Source organism: Drosophila takahashii, chromosome 2R (assembly GCF_030179915.1).
Source record: "Drosophila takahashii strain IR98-3 E-12201 chromosome 2R, DtakHiC1v2, whole genome shotgun sequence".
Lineage (NCBI taxonomy): Eukaryota > Metazoa > Arthropoda > Insecta > Diptera > Drosophilidae > Drosophila > Drosophila takahashii.
The window spans coordinates 3,723,508-3,745,220 of NC_091679.1; the positions used below are offsets into that span (position 1 = coordinate 3,723,508).

General features: G+C 38.9%; 1 protein-coding gene across 3 annotated transcripts in view; it reads right to left on the reverse strand.

The window, feature by feature from the left end:
- The window catches only part of LOC138912460 (inactive dipeptidyl peptidase 10), a 591,726-nt gene that overhangs the window by 370,907 nt on the left and 199,106 nt on the right, over window positions 1-21,713 (reverse strand). For all 3 annotated transcript variants that reach the window (XM_070213361.1, XM_070213362.1, XM_070213363.1), the window contains 2 exons: window positions 13,683-13,807; window positions 13,244-13,627 (listed from right to left, as the gene is read on the reverse strand). In XM_070213361.1, coding sequence (XP_070069462.1) covers window positions 13,244-13,627; window positions 13,683-13,807 — 509 coding nt within the window. The remainder of the gene's footprint in view (window positions 1-13,243; window positions 13,628-13,682; window positions 13,808-21,713) is intronic.

Consider the following 21,713-nt stretch of genomic DNA (forward strand, 5'->3'; position numbering starts at 1 on the left):
GTACCTTTGCTTACATGGCTTGTCATCTCGCATGGTGATTGTTTGTTGGGCGATAGTCGATACGCCTGTCATTCCCTCCATAGGCTTAGTACTCAACCCAACAAAAAGTCGTCCAAAACAAAAAACTTCATATGAAAAACAACGTCAAAAAATTTTGTTTCATATGAAGTTTTTGTTTTGGACGACTTTTTGTTGGGTTGAGTACTAGCCCATATTCTTGAGCTGATCGCAAAGAAAGTGTTCTACCTGCTGTTCCTGCCCTTCGTCCAACGGTTGTGGCTCAATTAATGCTGTCTCAGTGTCCTTTGGCGTAGTTTTAACGTCATCGCTTGGTTCTGCGATCTGCTGAGCGTCTGGTTTCTGCGGCTGTCCCGCCTCTCTGATCCGTGTTGGTTGAGTCCGGGGTCTCAACGTTGTCGATTATGCGAACTCCTTGTCGTCCACAAACCCAACAGAAATATCTTCGGCTGCTCCTACACTCGCGGCTAAATTGTCTTTGTTCCCCACAGATGCCCCTGGCGTTTCTCACGTCAATTCCTTGCGAAGGCGTAATAATTCTATTCGATATGGGTGCGGCCGGTTGTCAAGGTCCTTGATTTGCGTCTGAGTTCCCTGACCGATTTGGAGGGCCCCGGGAGTTCCAAGAGTTTTCCTGGGGTATCAAAGGTGAAGCGCGAGAGGTGGAGACTGGGATTTTGAGGGAATCTCCCGGCTTACGCTATGTTGCTTAACGGTTTCGAGTTCCGTTGCAAATTGGGTCAGTTCTACTATAGTTTCAAATTCGTGGCGGCATATGTACATCTGGTACTCCGGTGCGACGTTCTCGTAGAGCCTGTCGAGCTCCTTTTTCTCCGTGTAGCCCGCATGTCTCATGAGTACGCGGAGATCCAGCGCAAAGTCCTTAAAACTTTCTCCATCCTGCTGGTCTCGCCCCCTAATTCTATCGTCGAGTCGTTGAACGTATCGCGAAGGTAAAAGGAATTCTAAAAATTCCTTTCAGAAGGTTGTCCAGTCTGCCCCTTGTTATCGGCAGGTCTGGCACCATTTATCTGCCCGTTCGCTCAAAAGCTCTGTCATTGCTCTGTCATAGTCCCCACTTGAGAATTCTCTCCGGCGTGCTTGTAAAACCTCCTTGAGTCGGTTGTGCGTTTATGGTAATGCCTGGACTAGCGTGGTGAAGATTACCGGTGACAAGCAGTGAGTGCATATTTCTATTACCCATTGCACTCGAAACGGATGCCTTATCGTCGGTGGCATTGTCTGTATCCTCGCCCACGTTTGGGCTTGGAGCACGCGACGCGAAATGAATTTCTAGGACTTAAGTTTTCCCCAGATGACTTCGGGCAGCTCCGAACGTTTGACGAAGGTGGCGAAATTTTTCTGTACGTCCTCGACGCGTCCCTCTGACTAAAACCCAAAAGCCACGTAAGCTGTACCACGCGTTGATTCACGAGTTAGTATTTTACCCAGTTGCAAAGCACACGTCTGCTACCTTCACCTGTCCAGAACCAAAAGATCAAATGATTTCGATTGATTCCGGACATCGACTCGTTTTAGGCTGGCACTCGAAAAATCGAGCAATGTCGGTCATCGACTCATGGTTTCGTTGCCACTTGTCGAAATATCAAGCGGGGCTGTATAGACTTCTCTGAAACCTAATAACAAAGGGCTAGTACTTCAAGGGGGTCTTATAGATAGATATAGATAAACTGAAACCATAAGGTAGGAAATGTCAATGGAAAAATGGCTATATCGACTCGGCTAGTCACCCTGATCAAGAATATATACTTTATAGGGTCGGAAACGCTTCCTTCCCGCTGTTACATGTTTTGCACGAATACAATATACCGTTTTACTCTGCGAGTAACGGGTATAAAAAATGAACAAAAAGGAGCATGAGAGAGCCAAACTGAGCAAGTGAACAATAAAGAACAGGAAGGAACATGTTCACTCTCACTGTTGAGCGCAGCGGGAAACCACTCCAACTAAAGAGAGAGTCAGAATCACTCATTTCTAAGCGGCTCCTCTTATCTCTCTATTAATTGGACTACTCAGTCTGAGCCCGCCCCTGAACGCCTACGGTTCGTCGCCAGCGCATACATTTCGTTGTTGTTGTTAATTGCCAGCTGCGGTGTTTGCAAAGCCCGTAGCCCTTGCTCACATACACTTAATAAACTGAAGTATTGAATTTATCTCGCCTTGTGATTTATTTAAAATAGCTGACAAAAAGACTTGTTAGCTCAACATTTGGAGGCCCCGGCGAGATCTTTAAATTCGTTTGTGCAAAAGAAACAGTGCACAAAGAAGACAACAAAACAACAGTAACATTAGGCTGGTTCCGCTTTAAGCTGGTCCTAGTAAAATACCGTATGTTATATAATTGCATAAATATCGGCATATTTTGCAAGGGCTTATATACATATAGTGCGGTGGTATTCCGTTTGATATCATAGTTCGTTAATACACAGTGCCTCGCCAACTGGTTACTGTACTTTCTTGCCGTTACAACAAAAACAAAGACTTCTGAAACTGTAAACTCCAGAGTTGTGCAGTGCGTTTCGGTTTGCTTTATATAATATACTCGCAGATGAATCCCGACGAAGGCAACACAGTGTCAGACCATAATATTATGTCGGCTGAAAAGTGCGGTTTTTGAAGTGCAAGGCCGAATCGGTGTACAATAGCTTAAAGCGCCTGGGTATTTCGCTAGCTAAATACGCGATTTGTCTGTTCGGGTCCGCGGAGTTGACAGTTCGGCTAGAACTTCTTGACCATACTCAAGCCTCCTTCAGGCTTGCTCACAATGCGCTGGAGGAGCTAGACTATTCGGAAATCGGCAGTGAGCTTAGCGACAATTTTGAAATGCTCATGGTAACGGTCAAGTCACGGCTAAGGCTGAAACTTGAAAACTATCAGCTTCGAATGCCAACATCTTCCACTATGCGCCTTGATCCCAGCCTGGATCAGTCAACTGTCATGGTTGATCGAGGGCATAGGACTCGCCTGCCCTAAACTGCCTATATTCTCCAGTGGATACACCGAATACTCTGACTTCCTCTCCATGTTTACCTCGGTGAAAGATAAGGACCCCTACTTGGCTGACATAGAAAAGCTTCAACACTTGCGGCCATGCTTAGCTGAAGCTGCGCTGGAGTCGGTTCGATCAGTAGAAATATGTGGTGCCAATTATCGTGCGGCACTAGAAACCCTAAATAAGCGCTTTAATAATAAACGTCTTGTTTTCCAGGCACACATCAATGAAATTCTTGGGCTCAAGAGGCTCGAGTCTGCGTCTGCTGTGGCATTGCGGGACTTTTCGGACAAAATTATTGGGCATATGCGAGCGCTTAAGGCCTTGGGAGATTTAAAACAAATCTCAGGCTGCATGGTAACTATGATTGTGCAAAAGTTGGATGCAGCAACCCAAGCTAACTGGGAAGAAAGTTTGTCAACGGATAGGATTCCAAGCAAGGAGGATTTGCTCTCGTACTTTAAAGGGCGATGCCAGAAACTTGAGACCGTTCAGCATGCCTTGGCTTCTAACGTGGCCCATGACCATACCGCCACAAGGCCTGCCAGAAGGACGTTACTTGGTGCCCAGGTCAGCCAGAGTAGCTGCGCCATTTATGAGTGGGATTCCTTCCCTGCTGGCTCAGTTGCTCTGCAACAAGATTTCTATGTCGGTGATTTTATCTCCGATGGTAGCTCTGTTGGTGAGGCGATCGAGAAAATGCGACAGACCACTGAGATACTAGCTCGAGGTGACTTAAAGTTACGAAAGTGGTGCACCAGCCACCCCGAGGTTTTGAAGGATGTGTCAGATGATGAAAAGGAGAAGTATTTGAAGTTCGGCGATGGCAGCGATATAACCAAAACTCTTGGTCTTGCATGGGATCCGGCAACAGACGAGCTGCTGTTTTCTCTATCGTCTCTAGATCCCGGCTCCAAGGCCTGCATACGATCTGTTCTGGCCACCATTGCTCGTTTCTATGACCCGCTAGGCCTTCTTGGCCCAGTAATCACAAAGGCCAAGGTGTTTCTTCAACAACTCTGCAAGGACAAATTGGATTGGGATGAAAGATTGCCCTTGGCCCGTAACACCTGCTGGATCGAAATGTGCATCAGTTTTCAGAGCGTCCAACGCATATCATTCCCAAGATTTTTGCTTCCTTCAGAAACTGATGTTAAAATTCATGGTTTCTGCGATGCCAGCGAGGAAGCTTACGGAGCTTGCGTATATGTGCTGTCTAGGGGCACTTCTCCAGCCAGCAGCCATCTCTTAAGTTCCAAATCCCGAGTAGCGCCTCTCAAAACGTTATCTGTACCTAAGCTGGAGTTATATGGCGCCAAGCTAATGAATGAAGTTGTTAAAATGGGTATGTTCAATGGTCCTTTTCACTGCTGGTGTGATTCCTCTGTGGCGCTATCCTGGATCGGTAATGAGCCTTTCAAATTCAACGTCTTCGTGGCAAACCTAGTGGCTTCTATACAGGAATTGACTGCTAACATGGAATGGCATCATATTCCGACTGCACTGAATCCTGCCGACGTTTTGTCCAGGGGCTCCACTCCGAATCTACTGGCGCTTTCTGAGATATGGTTTCATGGCCCATTTCTCACCGCTTGTGGCATCGTGGTCTCGAGGTATCTGATGTGCAAGTGGGACATATATGCTCTGGCGAGGTGTCCAACTGGCTCATTAATGGGAGGATATAAAGGAGCTTTGTTCAAATGGCATTGTTAAGAAATCAAGTTCAATGGCTTCGCTCTTGCCCTTCATAGATGCATGTGACCTCCTTCGAGTTAGTGGACGCCTCGAAAACTCAACACTTGCGTATGAGGCTCGCCATCCAATAATAGTGCCACGTCGTTACCAACTCACCTTAGCGCTCATCATGCACTTCCATAAGATGAACCTGCATGCAGGACCGCGCGCTCTGTTGGCAAGCATCCGACTACAATACTGGCCTATTGGAGGACTGCGAACTGTCTCCAATGTCGTGAAAGCCTGTGTGGAGAGCTTCCGGGCCAGGCCCAAATTTCTGGAACCAATCATGGCTAATCTTCCGAAGGAACGTTTGGAGTTCGTACGGACCTTTGCAGTTTTTGGCGTCGACTATTGTGGACCTTTCTTCCCATCAAGGGCTACGTATGCGTGTTCATCTGCTTTACAAGCAAGGCTGTGCACTTAGAGCTTGTCAAGGATCTAACAACTGCTTCGTTTTTAAGTGCTTTGAAAAGATTCATTTCTACACGTGGAAAGCCTAGTCAAATTTGGTCGGACAAAGCTACCAACTTTGTAGGAGCAAAAAATGAGTTGGCGAATTTGAAGCAACTGCTGCTTAGCGATTCCCATATGCAGTCTGTTCATCAAGCTTGCTTGGCGGAGGGAATCGACTGGCAATTTATTCCGCCTCGCTTACCACACTTTGGCGGATTGTGGGAGGCATCAGTCAAGACGGCCAAACACCATTTCTACCGCTCTGTTGGCCGCCAAACGCTTAGTTTTGATGAGCTTCGCACTTTGGTTTGTCAGATTGCGTCAATCATTAACTCTCGCCCCTCGCTATCCGTTTCAGAGAATCCAGATGATCTCGATGTTTTGACTCCTGCCCACCTACTTTTTGGTGCCCTTCTACTACTATCATTGAGCCCGATCTAACCAAGCTCAATTATAACCGCTTTGATGGCTGGCAGCGTGTAACATATCTGCAGCATCTATTTTGGTCCCGATGGGCGAAGGAGTACCTTACTCTTCTGCAACAACGCACCAAATGGCGGTCTCCTGAACGAATGCTGAAGGTCAACGACGTATTTCTGATAAAGGATGAAAATCTACCTCCCATGAGGTGGCCCTTAGCTAGGGTGAGCGCACTTATTCCTGGACGAGATGGCGTTTGCCGAGGTGCTGATCTGAAGACGTCCACGTGAGACATCAGGAGAGCTGTCAATAAGTTGTGCCTGCTGCCCATCAATGATGAAGTTGAAAGACAGGCTTCCAACGGGGGGACTATGTTGAGCGCAGCGGCAAACCACTCCAACTAAAGAGAGAGTCAGAGTCCTCTTATCTCTCTATTAATTGGACTACTCAGTCTGAGGCCGCCCCTCAACGCCTACGGTTCGTCGCCAGCGCATACATTTCGTTGTTGTTGTTAATTGCAAGATGCGGTGTTCGCAAGGCCCGTAGCCCTTGCTCACATACACTTAAGAAACTGAAGTATTGAATTTATCTCGCCTTGTGATTTATTCAAAATAGCTGACAAAAAGGCTTGTTAGCTCAACACTCACTTTAGTGAGCAACTCTTTTTTGTTCACTAACTTACACCAAAGAGTACACATATATAAAGAGAACATCTGATACAAAAGAGTCTGTCGTATGGCGGGTTCTAGCGGTGGAACCCGCAGTTTAACAACCCGCGGTTCTTGCAGTTGGAAAAGTTGCACTTGCAATCATAAATGCATGAATTCAGACTTATGCCGTTTCCTCACTGATGTACATGCTGTAGTATTTTTTCGGTATTCAAAAAAATCCTATTTCCTGTCCGCACGGGACGCCATTTAGCATTCAGAATTTATTATTTCAAAAACAGATGTGCTTTGCTTTTAAATTTAAAATATTCAATATTCAAACATTATCTTATTTTTGTCATGTGTTTTCTGCTGAAAATTCAGAAACAGCTAGAGAAAAAGCACAGGCACGGAAACCCAAAGGAAATAGTTGAAAGCTTTTCGTGAGGAAGACATTTTTCAAAACCTGAAATATGCGCATAATTTATCAAATACTACTATCCGCCAGCAGGGGACTTAAGCAATCAAATGTATTGACCATGGAAAATAAAGATTTGAATGTTCTATTAAGCTTTTGTTTGCATTATATATTGAATTATTTTTACTGTTTATTATTTAAACTATGCATTCATATTAGATCTTTTTTTGGGATCATTTTATTGTTGATTTTGCAACCCTTCGGTGGTCTTATCGATATGGTGGTTTGTTGCCTCTTAATTCCTGTGACAAACCTGAGCGGCAAAAGATTGGTCAGGTTTTGTTAACTGCAGTTATTCGTAATTTTTTTTTCTGCAGGGAAATCATCTATAGTGGGCCTTGATTATTTTGAAAATTTTGCGATGGCCGTTTTGTCGATAGTCAAAAAATACTCAGATATTGTAAAATGTAACATATACCAAAAAATGTCAAAATGCTACATTCAGCTCTGGTGAGGAAAGGGCATAAGGTTCTGTTTTGCTTCACTTTTGTTTGTAATTAATTTTGGAGTCTGTCTTTAAGACCTGACCGCATATCGCCTGCTCTAGGGCGTGCTTTTGATCACGGCGTCCATGCACAGATCGCATGAACATGACTCCATGGCAGGTCCGACGATCCTTGAGGGGGGCAGATCAGTAGACGCAGTCTGTCATCGTAAGGTGAAACCCGGGATTTGCAAATTTCGGTAGGGCGTCACCGCTACCTCATCAGCCGGAGAAGAGGATTTGAGCTGAGCGTCGAAACTTCTATTTATACCACATCTAGGAATTTGTAATTAAGAATTACTTACTTATAGGGTGGGACATACTTTAAAGCATACTAATTACAAAAAGAGAGAACGCTATAGTCGGGTGCCACGACTATCAGATACCCCTTACTCAGGTAAAGGGAGTGCGAGGGAGATGGAGATAGAATGGTCCGATTTGAAAAATTTCTTCTACATTTCGATAGGTATTGATAAACACAATAAAACTGCATTTTTACTTTTTCGAAATATTTAATTTTTTAAAATCGTATATAAGCGATTGTGGGCGTTAGACGGGGCGTGGCACGTTCTTGGCACAAACTTGCGCTGCGTAGGAACTCCAAGAATCTTTATGCCAAATACCAATCCTCTAGCTTTTATAGTTTCCGAGATCTCAGCGTTCATACGGACGGACAGACGGACATGGCTATATCGACTCGGCTAGTGACTCTGATCATGAATATATATACTTTATAGGGTCGGAAATGCTTCCTTCTAGCTGTTACATACTTTTGCACGAATACAATATACCCTTTTACTCTACGAGTAACGGGTATAACAACTAATTGCTTAATTGTTGAATTCGAACCGTACGCATTTTTTTATGCATTTGGATTATTCGATTGTTAAAGGGAGTGTCCTTGTTGTAAGATACGGTTTACACAAATATATCTATAAAACGTGTTCATGTTTGAACATTCTGCCGAGGGCCAGCAAGATTTGGTGTGTCGTTTTCAAATTTGACTTACAATCTATACAATTTGAAATATGCAAAAAGATTAATGTTATAAATATATAATGTTATAATATATAATAATAATTGTTCATGCTTGAACAAATATATAAGCCAATAGTATGGGTTGTGAAAGTTAGTGTATGACACTAATGACAACAAATGTCACTTAGTATACAAAAGATTTGAATTTAATACATCTAACTAGTTTTTATCGAAAAAATCGCAAAGTTTTTCCACGTAAAGCCTAAGCTTACCTCAATAAAAAGGCAACAAAACGAAAACTTATATACCAAAGACGCAAGCGTTACACCAAGTCGGTCGTGTTTTTCATTCGCTCCTAAACTCTTTTCGATTTCACTAATAAAATCTATCCGCTTATCAAAATATCTATAAAGAAACAAGATAGTTCCATATTATCGTCGTTTTGATAACATTTCAAACATAGACTGTGATTTAAAAACGTATTTAAATACGAATTAATATCAACATAAACCAAAACAATAACAAAACTTTGCATTGCTCCGCGTTTCTGCCGCTTGTGTTCTGTTGTTGTTTACACTCTCCGTTGCTCTCCGAATCGTGCTTCTCTAATCTTTTGAACGCGTATTACTCTCTGAGCGGTCATTACCTCTCTAACGGTACTTCATTCGCTGTCTGCTTTGTGCGTGCTGCTGAAACTCACCGGTTGCCCGGATAATCAACGGCTCTCCTGCCTAATATTTCTTGCAGTCTCTTTCATCGCTCTTTAATCCGAGCTCGCCTACTTGGTCTATAAGTTCCCTTAATCTTTTTGATTATCTTAACTACCAATATGAGTGTACCGTGCACTGTCAAAAAATGCGAATACAATGGCACCATTGTTGGTGATTCCTATTTACTATGTTGGCTGTGCGACAATTGTGCTTATATTAAATGCGCTGGTGCCGGCGCTAATGGTCGCATCGCTGATCTACTTTCCAAAAGAATAGGATTTCTTTGGACCTGCAGCGGTTGCCTTGATACTGCTTTTGACTCGAGCATTATTGCCTTCACAGAAACTTGGCTTAATTCTACCGTATCCGATAGTGAAATAATGTCCAATAAATATTTCATTTATAGGCGTGACCGCCCCTCTCGTCGAGGTGGTGGTGTCCTAATTGCCGTAAAATCCGACTTATCGTCCCAAGCGTTGTCCATTGCTGACACGGCCGATATGGAGTTTATTGCTGTAAAAATATGCCTGCAAAGCTCCAACCTCTTTGTAACTTGGCCAAGTAAACTCCATACCCAATCAGAATGGGAGATTCCTAGACCTTATATTTGTATCTGACTTTTGCGATACCACTATAACGCGCTGTACTCCGCTGTCCAGTCCTGAAGACCCCTATCATCCGACACTACAAATTAACATTAATAGTGTGGTTCAGTTCCCAAATACTTCTGAAAAAGCGATTCGGACTCGATGCTTCCGGAAAGTCGATTACTCGCTACTGTCGGCTTCCTTGACCCAAGTGGACTGGTCTATACTCCAAAATCTTTCGCTTGAAAATTCAGTATCAAGCTTTTACAATATTATGTATTCCTTATTTGATAAACTTGTTCCTTCCATTATTCAAAAAACCTCTACCAGCCCACCGTGGTCATCGAAACACTTGGCTCACCTAAAAAATTTAAAGACGAAACTGTATAAGAAGTTCGCGAAAACAGGGCTCCAATCTGATTTTTGCAAATACAGTGTAGCCAAATCCAATTATTTCCTGCATAATTCCGAATGCTATAATAGCTACCTGTTACGCTGCAAATATGAATTCCGCAGTAATCCCAAGCTATTTTACTCTTTTGTTAACTCAAAGCGTAAGTCCAAAATGTTTCCACCTTCTCTTCATTTGAACAACATATCACCGTCAAATGACCAGGGAATCAGTAACCTGTTCGCGGACTTTTTCCAGTCCACATATTCGCCTTATTCAAATCTCCCAAATTCTGATTTCAGCTATTCCTATCAGCTAGCCCACACGGACTCCATATATTGTCCTGTAATTGATGAACGTGATGTCAGTCGCAGCCTATCCTCGATAAAGCTGTCTTATTCTCCAGGTCCCGATGTGGTGCCCAGCTCCGTACTAAAATATTGCGCAGATCCACTTTCTGTTCCATTAACCATAATTTTCCAAAAATCTATCCATCTCTGCACCTTTCCGGCTGTTTGGAAGGAGTCCTTTATTATTCCACTTCATAAGAAGGGCAGCAAGTCTGATATTATGAACTATCGTGGGATAGCCAAACTAAGTGCTATTCCTAAGCTATTTGAAAAACTCATATGTGATCAATTGCAGCATCAGTGTCGCTCCTTATTATCTCCGAATCAACATGGTTTTACAAAATGTCGTTCAACTACAACTAAGTAAGTAAGGAATTTACGACCTACATTAATAAAGGCTTCCTATCCTCCAATCAAACGGATGTAATTTTCACTGATTTTAGCAAAGCGTTTGATTCAGTGTGCCATAAGGTACAATTTAATAATGTACTTTCAAAAATTGTATCTGTAAGCTCCGGAGTACCTCAAGGTAGCCATCTTGGTCCTTTGCTATTTGGTCTATTTATTAATGATCTTCCTCAAATTATCGTGGCCTCCAAAGTTCTTATGTATGCGGATGATGTCAAGTTGTGTATGCATATGACATCGCCTGGTTCCCACATGCAGCTCCAGCTTGACTTAAATAACCTTCAATCCTGGGGCCAAGTCAATAAGGTACTGCTTAATCCAGATAAATGTAAATCCATGACATTTTTTCGTTCCAATCCAGCTGTGCGTACATACTCCATTGGCCAATCAGCGCTAGAACGCATTGAAACCGTCCTAGATCTTGGAGTCCTATTTGACCATAAGATATGCTTCAATCGCCATGTCAGCACTATCTCCAATAAAGCTAAGGCCTTATTAGCTTTCATCAAACGCTGGTCCAAGGAATTCGATGATCCGTATATCACAAAGCTCCTGTATGTTTCCTTAGCTCGTCCAACGGAATACTGCTCATGCGTATGGTCTCCACAGTATGAGCACTATCAAGACATGATTGAGTCCGTTCTGAAGCAGTTTCTCCTATTTGCCTTACGTGGTTTGAACTGGGACTCTGGAAGCCGACTACCTTCCTACAAAGACAGGCTGCGACTTTTGAATCTGCCAACTTTAAAGCATCGTCGAATATGTACTGGCGTGATCTTCCTTCGCAAGCTCCTTACTGGAGGTGTGGACTCACTTCACCTGATAAAGTCCATAAATTGGAACGTTCCTTCTAGACCAACTCGTCGATTTCGGCCATTAGCACTGGAAATCGCCAGGTCAAACTACTCCCGTTTTGACCCATTCCGAGTTTTATGCGACAACTATAATGAATTGTACCACTTATTATCCTATGAGTGTTCCTACGATGTAAATTCAACCAGAGTCACTGCGTTCCTGTCTTCCGCAAATAATCAATCATATTGAAAATTTCTTGTATGTTTTTTAAGTCCAATGAGCTGTTCATAGCTTTATATATTAAATAAATAAATAAATAAATAAATAAAACAAGAGAGAATGCTATAGTCGGGTTGGTGTCTCGACTATCTAATACCCGTCACGCGACAGAAATGGATACAGAACATTTTTTTGATTGGGTATAACTTTTTAATGAATGGTCCGATTTGAAAAAAGTCTTCTTCATTTCGATAGGTATAAGTATACACAACAAAATTGCATTTATACTTCTCGGAAACCTTTAATGGTGTGGGCGCCAGACACATTTTTAAATCCTTACTGCGTAGGAAGCCCAAGAATATGTGTGGGAAATCTCAATATTCTAGCTTTTGTAGTTTCCGAGATCTCAGCGTTCATACAGACAGACAGATGGACAGACAGACGGACAGACAGACGGACAGACAGACGGACAGACAGACGGATAGACAGACGGACAGGCAGACGGACAGACGGACATGGCTAGATCGACTCGGCTAGTGACCCTGATCAAGAAAATATTTACTTAATGGGGTCGAAAACTCTTCCTTATCCCTGTTACATACTTTTCCACGAATACAATACACACTTTTACTCTACGAGTAATGAATGTAATGATTGGCGGAAAATTTGGTGATTAAAAGTTTGTATGGAGATTTTCATTTCGTAGGCTTTTTGTTTGAAGTGAGTACTACTCTTTAGTAAAAATACTTCTTACTTTTCACGTTCTTATGAAGAAAATTTTATAAATTCCATTCTTCGACGTACAGATGTTTCAGATGCCTGCAAATATTTTGGCCACATATTTTTCCTTAAATTTTAAAAGCCTGATCACCGCAGTAAACAAATTACTTGCATGACCCATATGTTTTGATTGACATCTATTATGATGGAACATTAAATGTAATTATGTAGAAGGGAATCTAATAAATTTGTTGAAATCTTAATCAAAACTATATCAACATAATTACTTTAATTTTTTTAGCTTTGAACAAAGAGGAGGAAGACGAACCAAATGAGAGTGGAAAATGTGAAGCAGATGAGAAGTCGGTTAAACAAAAAAAATTATAAATGATTTATAACACCAAAAAGATATTATTTCAATAGAAATATCCAAATAAAAACGTAAAGAACAATAATGTACAAAAACTTTGATGAAGACATAGACATTTCTGTATGGAAAGAATAATCGATTTCAGACGATTAACTGAAAATCGATTTGCTTCCAGCTCTTTCCTCTACGAGTAACGGGTATAACTAAACGTTTTTTGTAATTAAAATAAACATTTTTCATGAACGTTCCCAAATCTATAATTTCCGCCTTAAATAATTCTAACTTTTCTTGGCATTCAAAAAACCATCATCAGCCTAAACGACAAAATTCAAAAAGTTTCAAGTGGTTGAAAAGAAGCCCTTACTCTATTTTCTTCTTAACTTGCTTTCGAAATTATACGTTAACCTGATTAACAATAATTTAGTTAGCAGTAGGTTGCTTAAATATTATTTTTAACTTGCGTACACTTCAACAATAACTGGAAAAGCAGCATCGCGTAACTCTTCTCGCCAGCTGGGGGGGAGCAGTAATTGAACTTGAGCTCGTCCTCCGTGCGGTAATGGTACTTCGAAGGATCGCTGAGTCGGCAGTGCCAGTTTTTGCAGTCTTTCTGTGTAAAATGGCCTTGTGTCATATAAAATTTGTACTAAACTGTGAGTTTTATGCTTATGAACTCCTGATACAGGTAGTCCTGGACCTTGGCATTCCAAAATGTAGAACTCAATTCCATAGATTGTTGCAACACCTACTGGTGTTATAAAGGCTTCAAAATGTGAACAGTTTGTATAGTAGTAGCGACTACTCCAAAGATCATCGCCTAAATCACAAGTAATACATTGTGGTTCAATTCTGTTGATTAAAATAAATTAAAAATAATAGATTACATCTTGATCTGATTCCTTACTTTCTGGTATCATCGTGTATTGGATCCTTAACAGAATATAAATGCCTTTGACCAGGCTTCTTATCTTGAGTTGCCAAAAAATAAACTTTGTGGTTCATTGTATCCCAACATAATATTTTAGTAACCTGAAAAAAAAATAAGATAATATTACTATTATTTTAGCGCATATTTTCGTAAAGGCTTTTTAAAATTGTACAAAAATAAAAACCATTATTTTTTTTTTAAAAAGTAGTTCAAAGTAGAGGGTGGGGATAGGACAGTTCAGAGGAAAGGATAGTTGGTGGAGCTCGCGGGAAACGACAAGACGTTTAACAGATGCCAACAGCGTAAAAAGTGTCGAGTTATTTTCCTTCACTGTCAGATTTCATGAAATAAGTTTAACAGGTGCAACCGCGGTTTAAAAAAAGTAGCAACATTTAATGTTTTGATTTAAGATATCTTCGAAGGTCTGTGCTCAATTATTATAAAACCTTTATCAAAAAATTGCTTAGATGCCCATTTTCGTAATTGCATTTAAGGTTCCATCATAATTAAAGTTAATCAAAGCCTATGAGCCATTGAAGTAATTTGTTAACCTCTATTCCCAACCAGCTTGATGCGGTGAACAGGCTTACAAAAATACAAGAAAAAATATGTTTGTTGTCCTGTGTTATTAAAAACTGGTCGCTCGCAAAATTTTTAAACTTAATATTTCGTTTTTATACCCGTTATTCGTAGAGTAAAAGGGTATATTCACTTGTTCACTTACTCACTTGCTCACTTGTTCACTTGCTGACTTGTTCACTTGCTCACTCGTTCTGTCCTTATCTTTTTCACTGGCTCTGAGAAAACAGCTCATTGTCTGTAAAACCCTATGCAAAATGCATCCTAAAAGTAAAAAAAAAAACTTTTTGTGCCAAAAACAGCAAGAGAGCAGCTGAGCAAGTAAACTAAGAGCCACACTGAACCAGTGAGCAAAAAAGAGCAAGTAAGAGAGCAAAACTGAGCAAGTGAACAAAAAGGAGCAAGTGAGCAAAAATGAACAAGTGAACAATAAAGAACAAGTTCGAAGCAGGGACCGTAATGATTATAAGTTTTATCCAAAAACTCAATCTTTAATGATTATTTTTTGAGTTTATTTATTAATCCAAAAATAATCGTTATTTTTTGAGTTTTTTGTAAAACTCTAAAAGTAATGATTATTTTTTGAGTTTTATTTCAACTCTAGAAATAATGATTATTTTATGAGTATTATTTTCCGCTTGACAAATAACGCTTACTTTTTGATTTTTATTTTCTGATTGAAAAATAAAACTTATTCCTTCAGTTTTATTTTTTGATCAGAAAATAAAACTCAAAGTCCAATTTCTTTGAATTTAAGAGGTTTGGCTTTAAAAGCGGTTAGCAAATGTACTAAGTAGACCACGGCCAACACATTAAGGGCACTTTTAATTTTATACAATAACCGGAAACCGCCAAAAACCAAGAAAAAATTCTCTGCCTAAAACTTACATATAATAAAGCCAAATCAGGTGTTATGTGTTCGAAAAGCAGAAAGGTGGCCAACTTTAAGAATGACTGACCCAGGGTGGTAAGATTATAGACATCATCTACTTTTGAAAATATAATTAATAATTTAATAATTTTAGGATTTATTTTTAAGGCAGAAATAAATTCCAGAAAACATAGTCAAAAAACTTAAAAACATACAGCTGCGGTCAAAATAGTAGTAGTGTTGCCGCCCTGTGTTTTTAAAAGTTTGATGTTGTAACTTTTTTTATCCAGTCTAATAGTAAAATTATAATCAATACAATATTACCAGGAAAAGATCAATTACAACAACAAACTTTTAAATAACCAGGGCGGCAACACTATTACTATTTTGACCGCAGCTGTATACTTTTATGTTTTTTGACTATGTTTTCTAGAATTTGTTTCTGCCTTAAAAAATTATTCTAAGTATGGAGTTCGAAAGATAAAGAGTGTATCTTTTAAAAAACTTATACATCGAATCAAACTATGCATCCGTTTGGCTCTGAGATTTCTGGAAAGTTGGCCAATTTTAGCATTTTTCGAACTTTGAGGTCCTTTTGCTAAGAATCCTTGCGTCGGGGAAGTTTTCGGAAAACGCAGTTTAGGTAAATTTAAAAAACACTAAAAATGCTGCACAGTGTAATCGATGTTGAAAAAAGATGATCTTTTACAGAATTTGCGCTTTTTATATCATATAATAAAGCGTCTTTGGTGACGCCATTTTACCAGTATTTAGCTACATGGCAATCATCTATTTAAAAATTTGCGATCTTTTGTTAATGTTTGTGTTCCTCTCTGGATTTAAGAGTTTATCGGCAACACCTAAGATTCTTTATCATATAAGAATACAAACCGCGAATTCTTTAGAAACATTTAAGAACAGTGAATCACCTTAGCTTCTTTTTGTGTGTTGGCATTAGGAAGAATATTAGATTTCTTTAAGTAACCATGTTTAGATGCCTTGCATGGTCTGCGGTGTCACTACCGACCGCTAGGATCGCTCTTAGATGCCCATTTTAATTTGGCACACGACTGCAGTGTTACTTAATGTTTTGCTCTACTTGCTTAAGACGAGTACTTTGTCTTTGTTTTTGGCGGTTCCCGGTAATTGTACAAACTTAAAAATATCCTTAATTTGTTGGCCGTGGTCTACTTAGTATATTTGCTAACCACTTTTACAGCCTAACCTCTGGAATTCAAAGAAATTAGACTTCGAGTTTTATTTTCTGATCAAAAAATAAAACTCAAGGAATAAGTTTTATTTTTCAATCAGAAAATAAAAATCAAAAAGTAAGCGTTATTTGTCAAGCGGAAAATAATACTCAAAAAATAATCATTATTTCTAGAGTTGAAATAAAACTCAAAAAAAAATCATTACTTTTAGAGTTTTATAAAAAACTCAAAAAATAACGATTATCCTTCGAGTTTTAAATAAAAATTGGAAAAATAAAAATTAAACCGGATATTGAAACTATGGTGCTTAAAAAGTGTACTGATATAGTTCTTTTTTTTCTAGGATTGTTCTTTGACCATGATTTTTTTATTAAAAAAAAAATTAATAATGATTATTTACGGTCCCTGGTTCGAAGGAACATGTTCACTCACTCAATTTAGAGAGCAACTCTTTTTTGTTCACTCACTCATGAGCAACCAAAGACTAGTATGAATGCTGAGATCTCAGAAACTACAAAAGCTAGAAAGTTGGGATGACCCTCACATATTTTTGGGCTTCCTACGCCGTGCGGCACGCCGCCTCTAACGTCCTCAATTGCCCACAAACGATTTTAAATTGAGTCTGGCGCACACATTTTTAAAGATTTCGAATAAGTATAAATGCAATTTTGTTGTCTTCGAAATGTAGAAGAAATTTATCAAATTCTTTAAAAAGTTATGCCCGATCAAAGTTTTCCATCTCCGTCTCCCTCGCATTCCCTTTAGCTGAGTAACGGGTATCTGATAGCCGGGCACCAGACTATAGCGTTATCTCTTGTTTCATGGACGTTGATGTACTATGGTCAGTACAAGCAATTTGCCCTTACGACACCTATCAAAGCTTGTTACGCTTATTAAAATCGCGAACATGGAAAAAGACAATATAACAATAGCCAGTTTAAAATACTTGCTTACATAGAATGGTTAGCAACATAGAAAATACAAATTACACAGGAACACAAAACTGAACTTTGTGAAATTTCCACGAACCATTTCTAGTTTTCCATGATAATTGGGTGCTCCTGAGTAAAAGCCCCATACAAACTTATGTCCCATCACCTACAGGTTCCGCGGTATAGCTAAGAATACAAAAAAAACGATGTTTGCCGACATTTCGAACTATGTGTCCTGTATAATTGGACTAACCCTTATTATTTTCACTGAAATCTACTCTCAATACATCACGGCATTCCTAAAAAATAGTCCCCATTGTCAACCATTGCCCATGTCTTTGAAATTCGAATTCGGCGACATAATTGAAAATGTCAGCATACATCGTTTTTTTGTATTCTTAACTATACCGCGGATCCTGTATGTAATGGGACATAAGTTTGTATTGGACTTTTACTCAGGAATTATCATGGAAAATTAGAAATGGTTCGTGGAAATTTTTGTCTGTGTACCAGGTACACTGTACCTGTTTAATTAAAGACGTAAATTCAAGTATGTTTGTAGATGTAGACCGACATCTAGTGAAGCCACATGCCTTCTAAACTTTGAGAAGGTAAAATAATAGACTGGCAATGATGGTGCAACTGACAGGTAATTATTTTTTCGAAAAGTTTAGGAATTGAACTAAGCTTAGCAATACCACGGTAGCTTGAGATATCAGACTTGTTCCCTTTTTAACAATGCACTATAAGAAAAAAGTCCTTTTTTTGCATGAATGCAAAAATTAAAACTTACTTATTTACAAAACCTATATTATTTTAAATATTAAAATAGGTAAATTTAGTAAAACAAAATTTAAAAAAATTTACGCGCCCCGATAACTTGTTGTAGCCGATTAAAGTCTATCGATTAACGTCCTCATCTCAAAGAAAAAAGCGGGCAAATTGTACTTCAAAGTTTCCCAACGTCAAATAAAGTGCTTAGAGGGCTAAAAAGTAATCGTAAATAGGGACATTTTACGTCTAAAAACAAATAGTGCTGTAACAGTTTGCATTTACTTTTAGCCGAGCACTAACAAAATTGTTTGTGTTCTGTTAAACTTTAGATAAGAACCTAAGCTGGTCGACGCAAGGTTGTTATAATGATAAAAAAAAACAAGTGTTATGTATACTTTTTGCCCGTGTTAGCCCCTTTAAAATTAAACACCACCACATTTTGACCTTTCTGGCTTTTTCTTCAGAGATTTAAGATCATATCCTATATTATATATTCGTTTTCTTTATTAAAAAAAAAAATATTCTGGACATTTTTAGGGGATTAGCCATAATGGGTGGTGGGCTGAGGGTGGTGTTTTTAAAACCGTAAGGTCAACAACTGAACGAAAAATGGACAGGGTCAAATAACTGCTTTGGCGTACAGCATGAATAAAGGCAAGAAACAAAATCATAAGAAAATAATTTTTTAAACATTTTTGGCCTTAAAAAAGAGATCAGGCGGGAGCATTTTTCCATAGGTGTATCATAACTTTTGTGGAGCCAATTTTTGAAGTTTTCCCTCATTTTTTACGTTTAATGTACCATATTTCGCGAAATAAAGCCATTTAAACATTAATATGAACTGTATTATAATATTTAAGCAGCAGGCTTACCAACAATTTTAAGTTTGAATTAAATTGCACGCAAAATATAGTTTCTAGACTGATGCAGTATTTTTCCAAAGGTAATACGATTTTATAAAAGTTTCCTAACAAATACATTCATATTTTGTTTTGTATGCCTCTATATAGTGCGTCAAACTGAACTAAAATCGCAAAAACCAGTAATTCACATTAAAAAATATTCCGTTTAATAATGGGCCAGTCTTTAGCCAACATTTTTTTATTATTCAGAAATTACATCTAGGTTTATTTCTATTGGTGCTGAAATTGTAAGCTCTGAATTTTCTTGCATGTCTGTAAGTAAAATGTTTAATGGTATGCCTGGATCGTTGTCATCGGCGCATCTGGATTCTTCGGCCACGTCATATTGTGTTATTTTTTGACTCCACCAACATGCTTCGGCAAGAAAAGCATCATGTTTTTTTCCTGTATGGCATTTTTCAAATGGCATTATTGTTTGATGGAATCGCTTTCCTTGCTCGTCGGATTCCGATTTGCTTTAAGAACTGATCCAAGTGGAAATTCAGAAAGAGAATTTTTAGCGTCATCCTTTGCATTTATGCCTGATGAAGAGGAGGATAATGACAAACCACAACCACTGGTACATGACGAAATGGATTACATTGTTGCGAAATGAGGGTCCCAGCAAAACTCTGAAAAGCTCACTTCGTTTTTTTAAACTAGACGACTTACTCGGCATAATGTTAACGGCACAGAATATCAGAAACGAAAAGCTAAGTTTTAGATATGTAAGTTTTTAACAAAGAATGCACATACCTGTTGACCGTTTTTTTCCTTACGCTCTACTCACGAGGACAACCAGAAAATAGTATGCCCCTTCGTTCTCTCTCTGCGCAGCAGACTTCGTTTCCTTTCGTTTTTGTTTTCTGTTGAGCCCTTTACGTTGAGCTGTTCGTGAGACGCTCTGTTACCGAACATTGTTCAATGAGAAATAAGAATGTCGCTGGCAAAGGAAGACTTATTAAAAGACCGATTGACTGAAAAAGACATCGCAAAAAGTCTTTTTTCCCGAATACAACTATACGAGGTAGTCCCGTCGGCTGCCTGATGCTTCGGCTTTTAGTCTGTTGACGTGCTTGGGCGATATCTTCCTTTCACTCGCACGTACTGTCAGACGAGACTACATTGTAAAATTTGTGGCACTATATAAACGCATACAAATCGAAATATGGGCAATTGTCTGCTGTCGCACGCGAGGTTCGTACGCTTTGCAGGTGAAAAAAACCATCTTCTAGGACTTATTTTCTTTCAGCACTACGCTTAAAGGTCTTGATTAGCACTAAAATATGTTCTAGGGCTGACTTTGGGGCATTTTTCGTTTTTAAGATATATAAATAAAACCAAGACTTTCGCACGCGACACCGATAGAAGTGACTTTTTTGACTTCCTGCTTAACTTTCGTTTGTAACGAAATGTGAAAAAATATTTCAATGCAGTTAATTTTATAGTGTTCCTTGTTCTTTCTTCTTTAAAATGTATTTGGTTTGATCACAAAATATTGACTGGTTAATTTTTTAATGGCATCGAAGTGACTGTCACACGCTACATGTTGCACGCTTCAAGCTTCAACTCTTTTCGGTGAAAACAGTGGGTCTAATTTTGGAAACGACATTTCCCAACAATTTTCTTCGTGCGCCTCTCGTCTTTAACACAATTAAAAAAATTTTTTTTTTGAATTTTTTTTGTAGTATTTGATTTAGAATTGCATTCATTAGGTGATCCGTTATTTTATACTAATTTAATCATTACAAAGGGGAGAGGTCTGTAGGTTGGGACGGTCTGTAAGTTGAGACACTCAATTTTCTCAAAACGTATCCACTAAACAAATTGATTTTATTTTTTTTTGTAGTCCTTTTTAGTGACAAAACTTTTGGGCAAAACATTATAAACCAGGCTCTAGCCAGATTTAAGCTGTGAGAGTCGTTTACCATTTTTCACCAAAAAAGTTTTTGTTTACTTTTTTCAAAATTCCATTTAAAATTAATAACGTCCTTAAATTATCTTTGTAAGAGATTTAAAACATTAGTATATTAACTGTTAACAAATTAAAAAAAGAATCAGCTTAATGTGACAGTCAGAACAAAAGTTATTAATTTTTTCCCGAAACATCCCATTTTGTGTAAGTTTAGACTCTTTGAGCGTGTAAGTTGAGACACCCGATTTCATATAAAAAGGCCATAGCCCGACAGAGGTTGCTTTCTGCCTAGTACATTTCTTTGATATTAGGGGAAAAGTGAATGTTCAATGAGCCTTTTCGTTTTAATTGTTATTTGGTATAAGTTCTTAAAAAATGGATGGCAAATAATTTAAGACGAACTAAAATTGATTAAATTAACTTAAATAAAAAGTTTTTAAAAGTTTGGAGTACTTTTGGTGTGAGTATTATTGACTTATCAAAGTGTCCCAACTTACAGACCTCTGTTTCAAAATGTCGTTTTTTGACGCTTTTCAAAAGAAATTATTTTTTAGTTTGCCCTAACGAACAAAAACATTTTTTTTTTGTTTTTTTAAAGCTAATAGACTAACCTTTCGATCAGTACCAAATACGTGAAGTTTCACAAGTGAATGTCGAAATGGCAGATTCAAAACAAAAGGAGTACCAACCTACAGACCTCTCCCCTACTTATGTACATGCCAATTTATCGATGTGTGCGTGTCATTGCATTTCTCACTTGCAAATGTGACGACTAAGAGTTTTCCCTGCTCTCCCGTTGAAAACCAATCCAAAATTTTTTTTA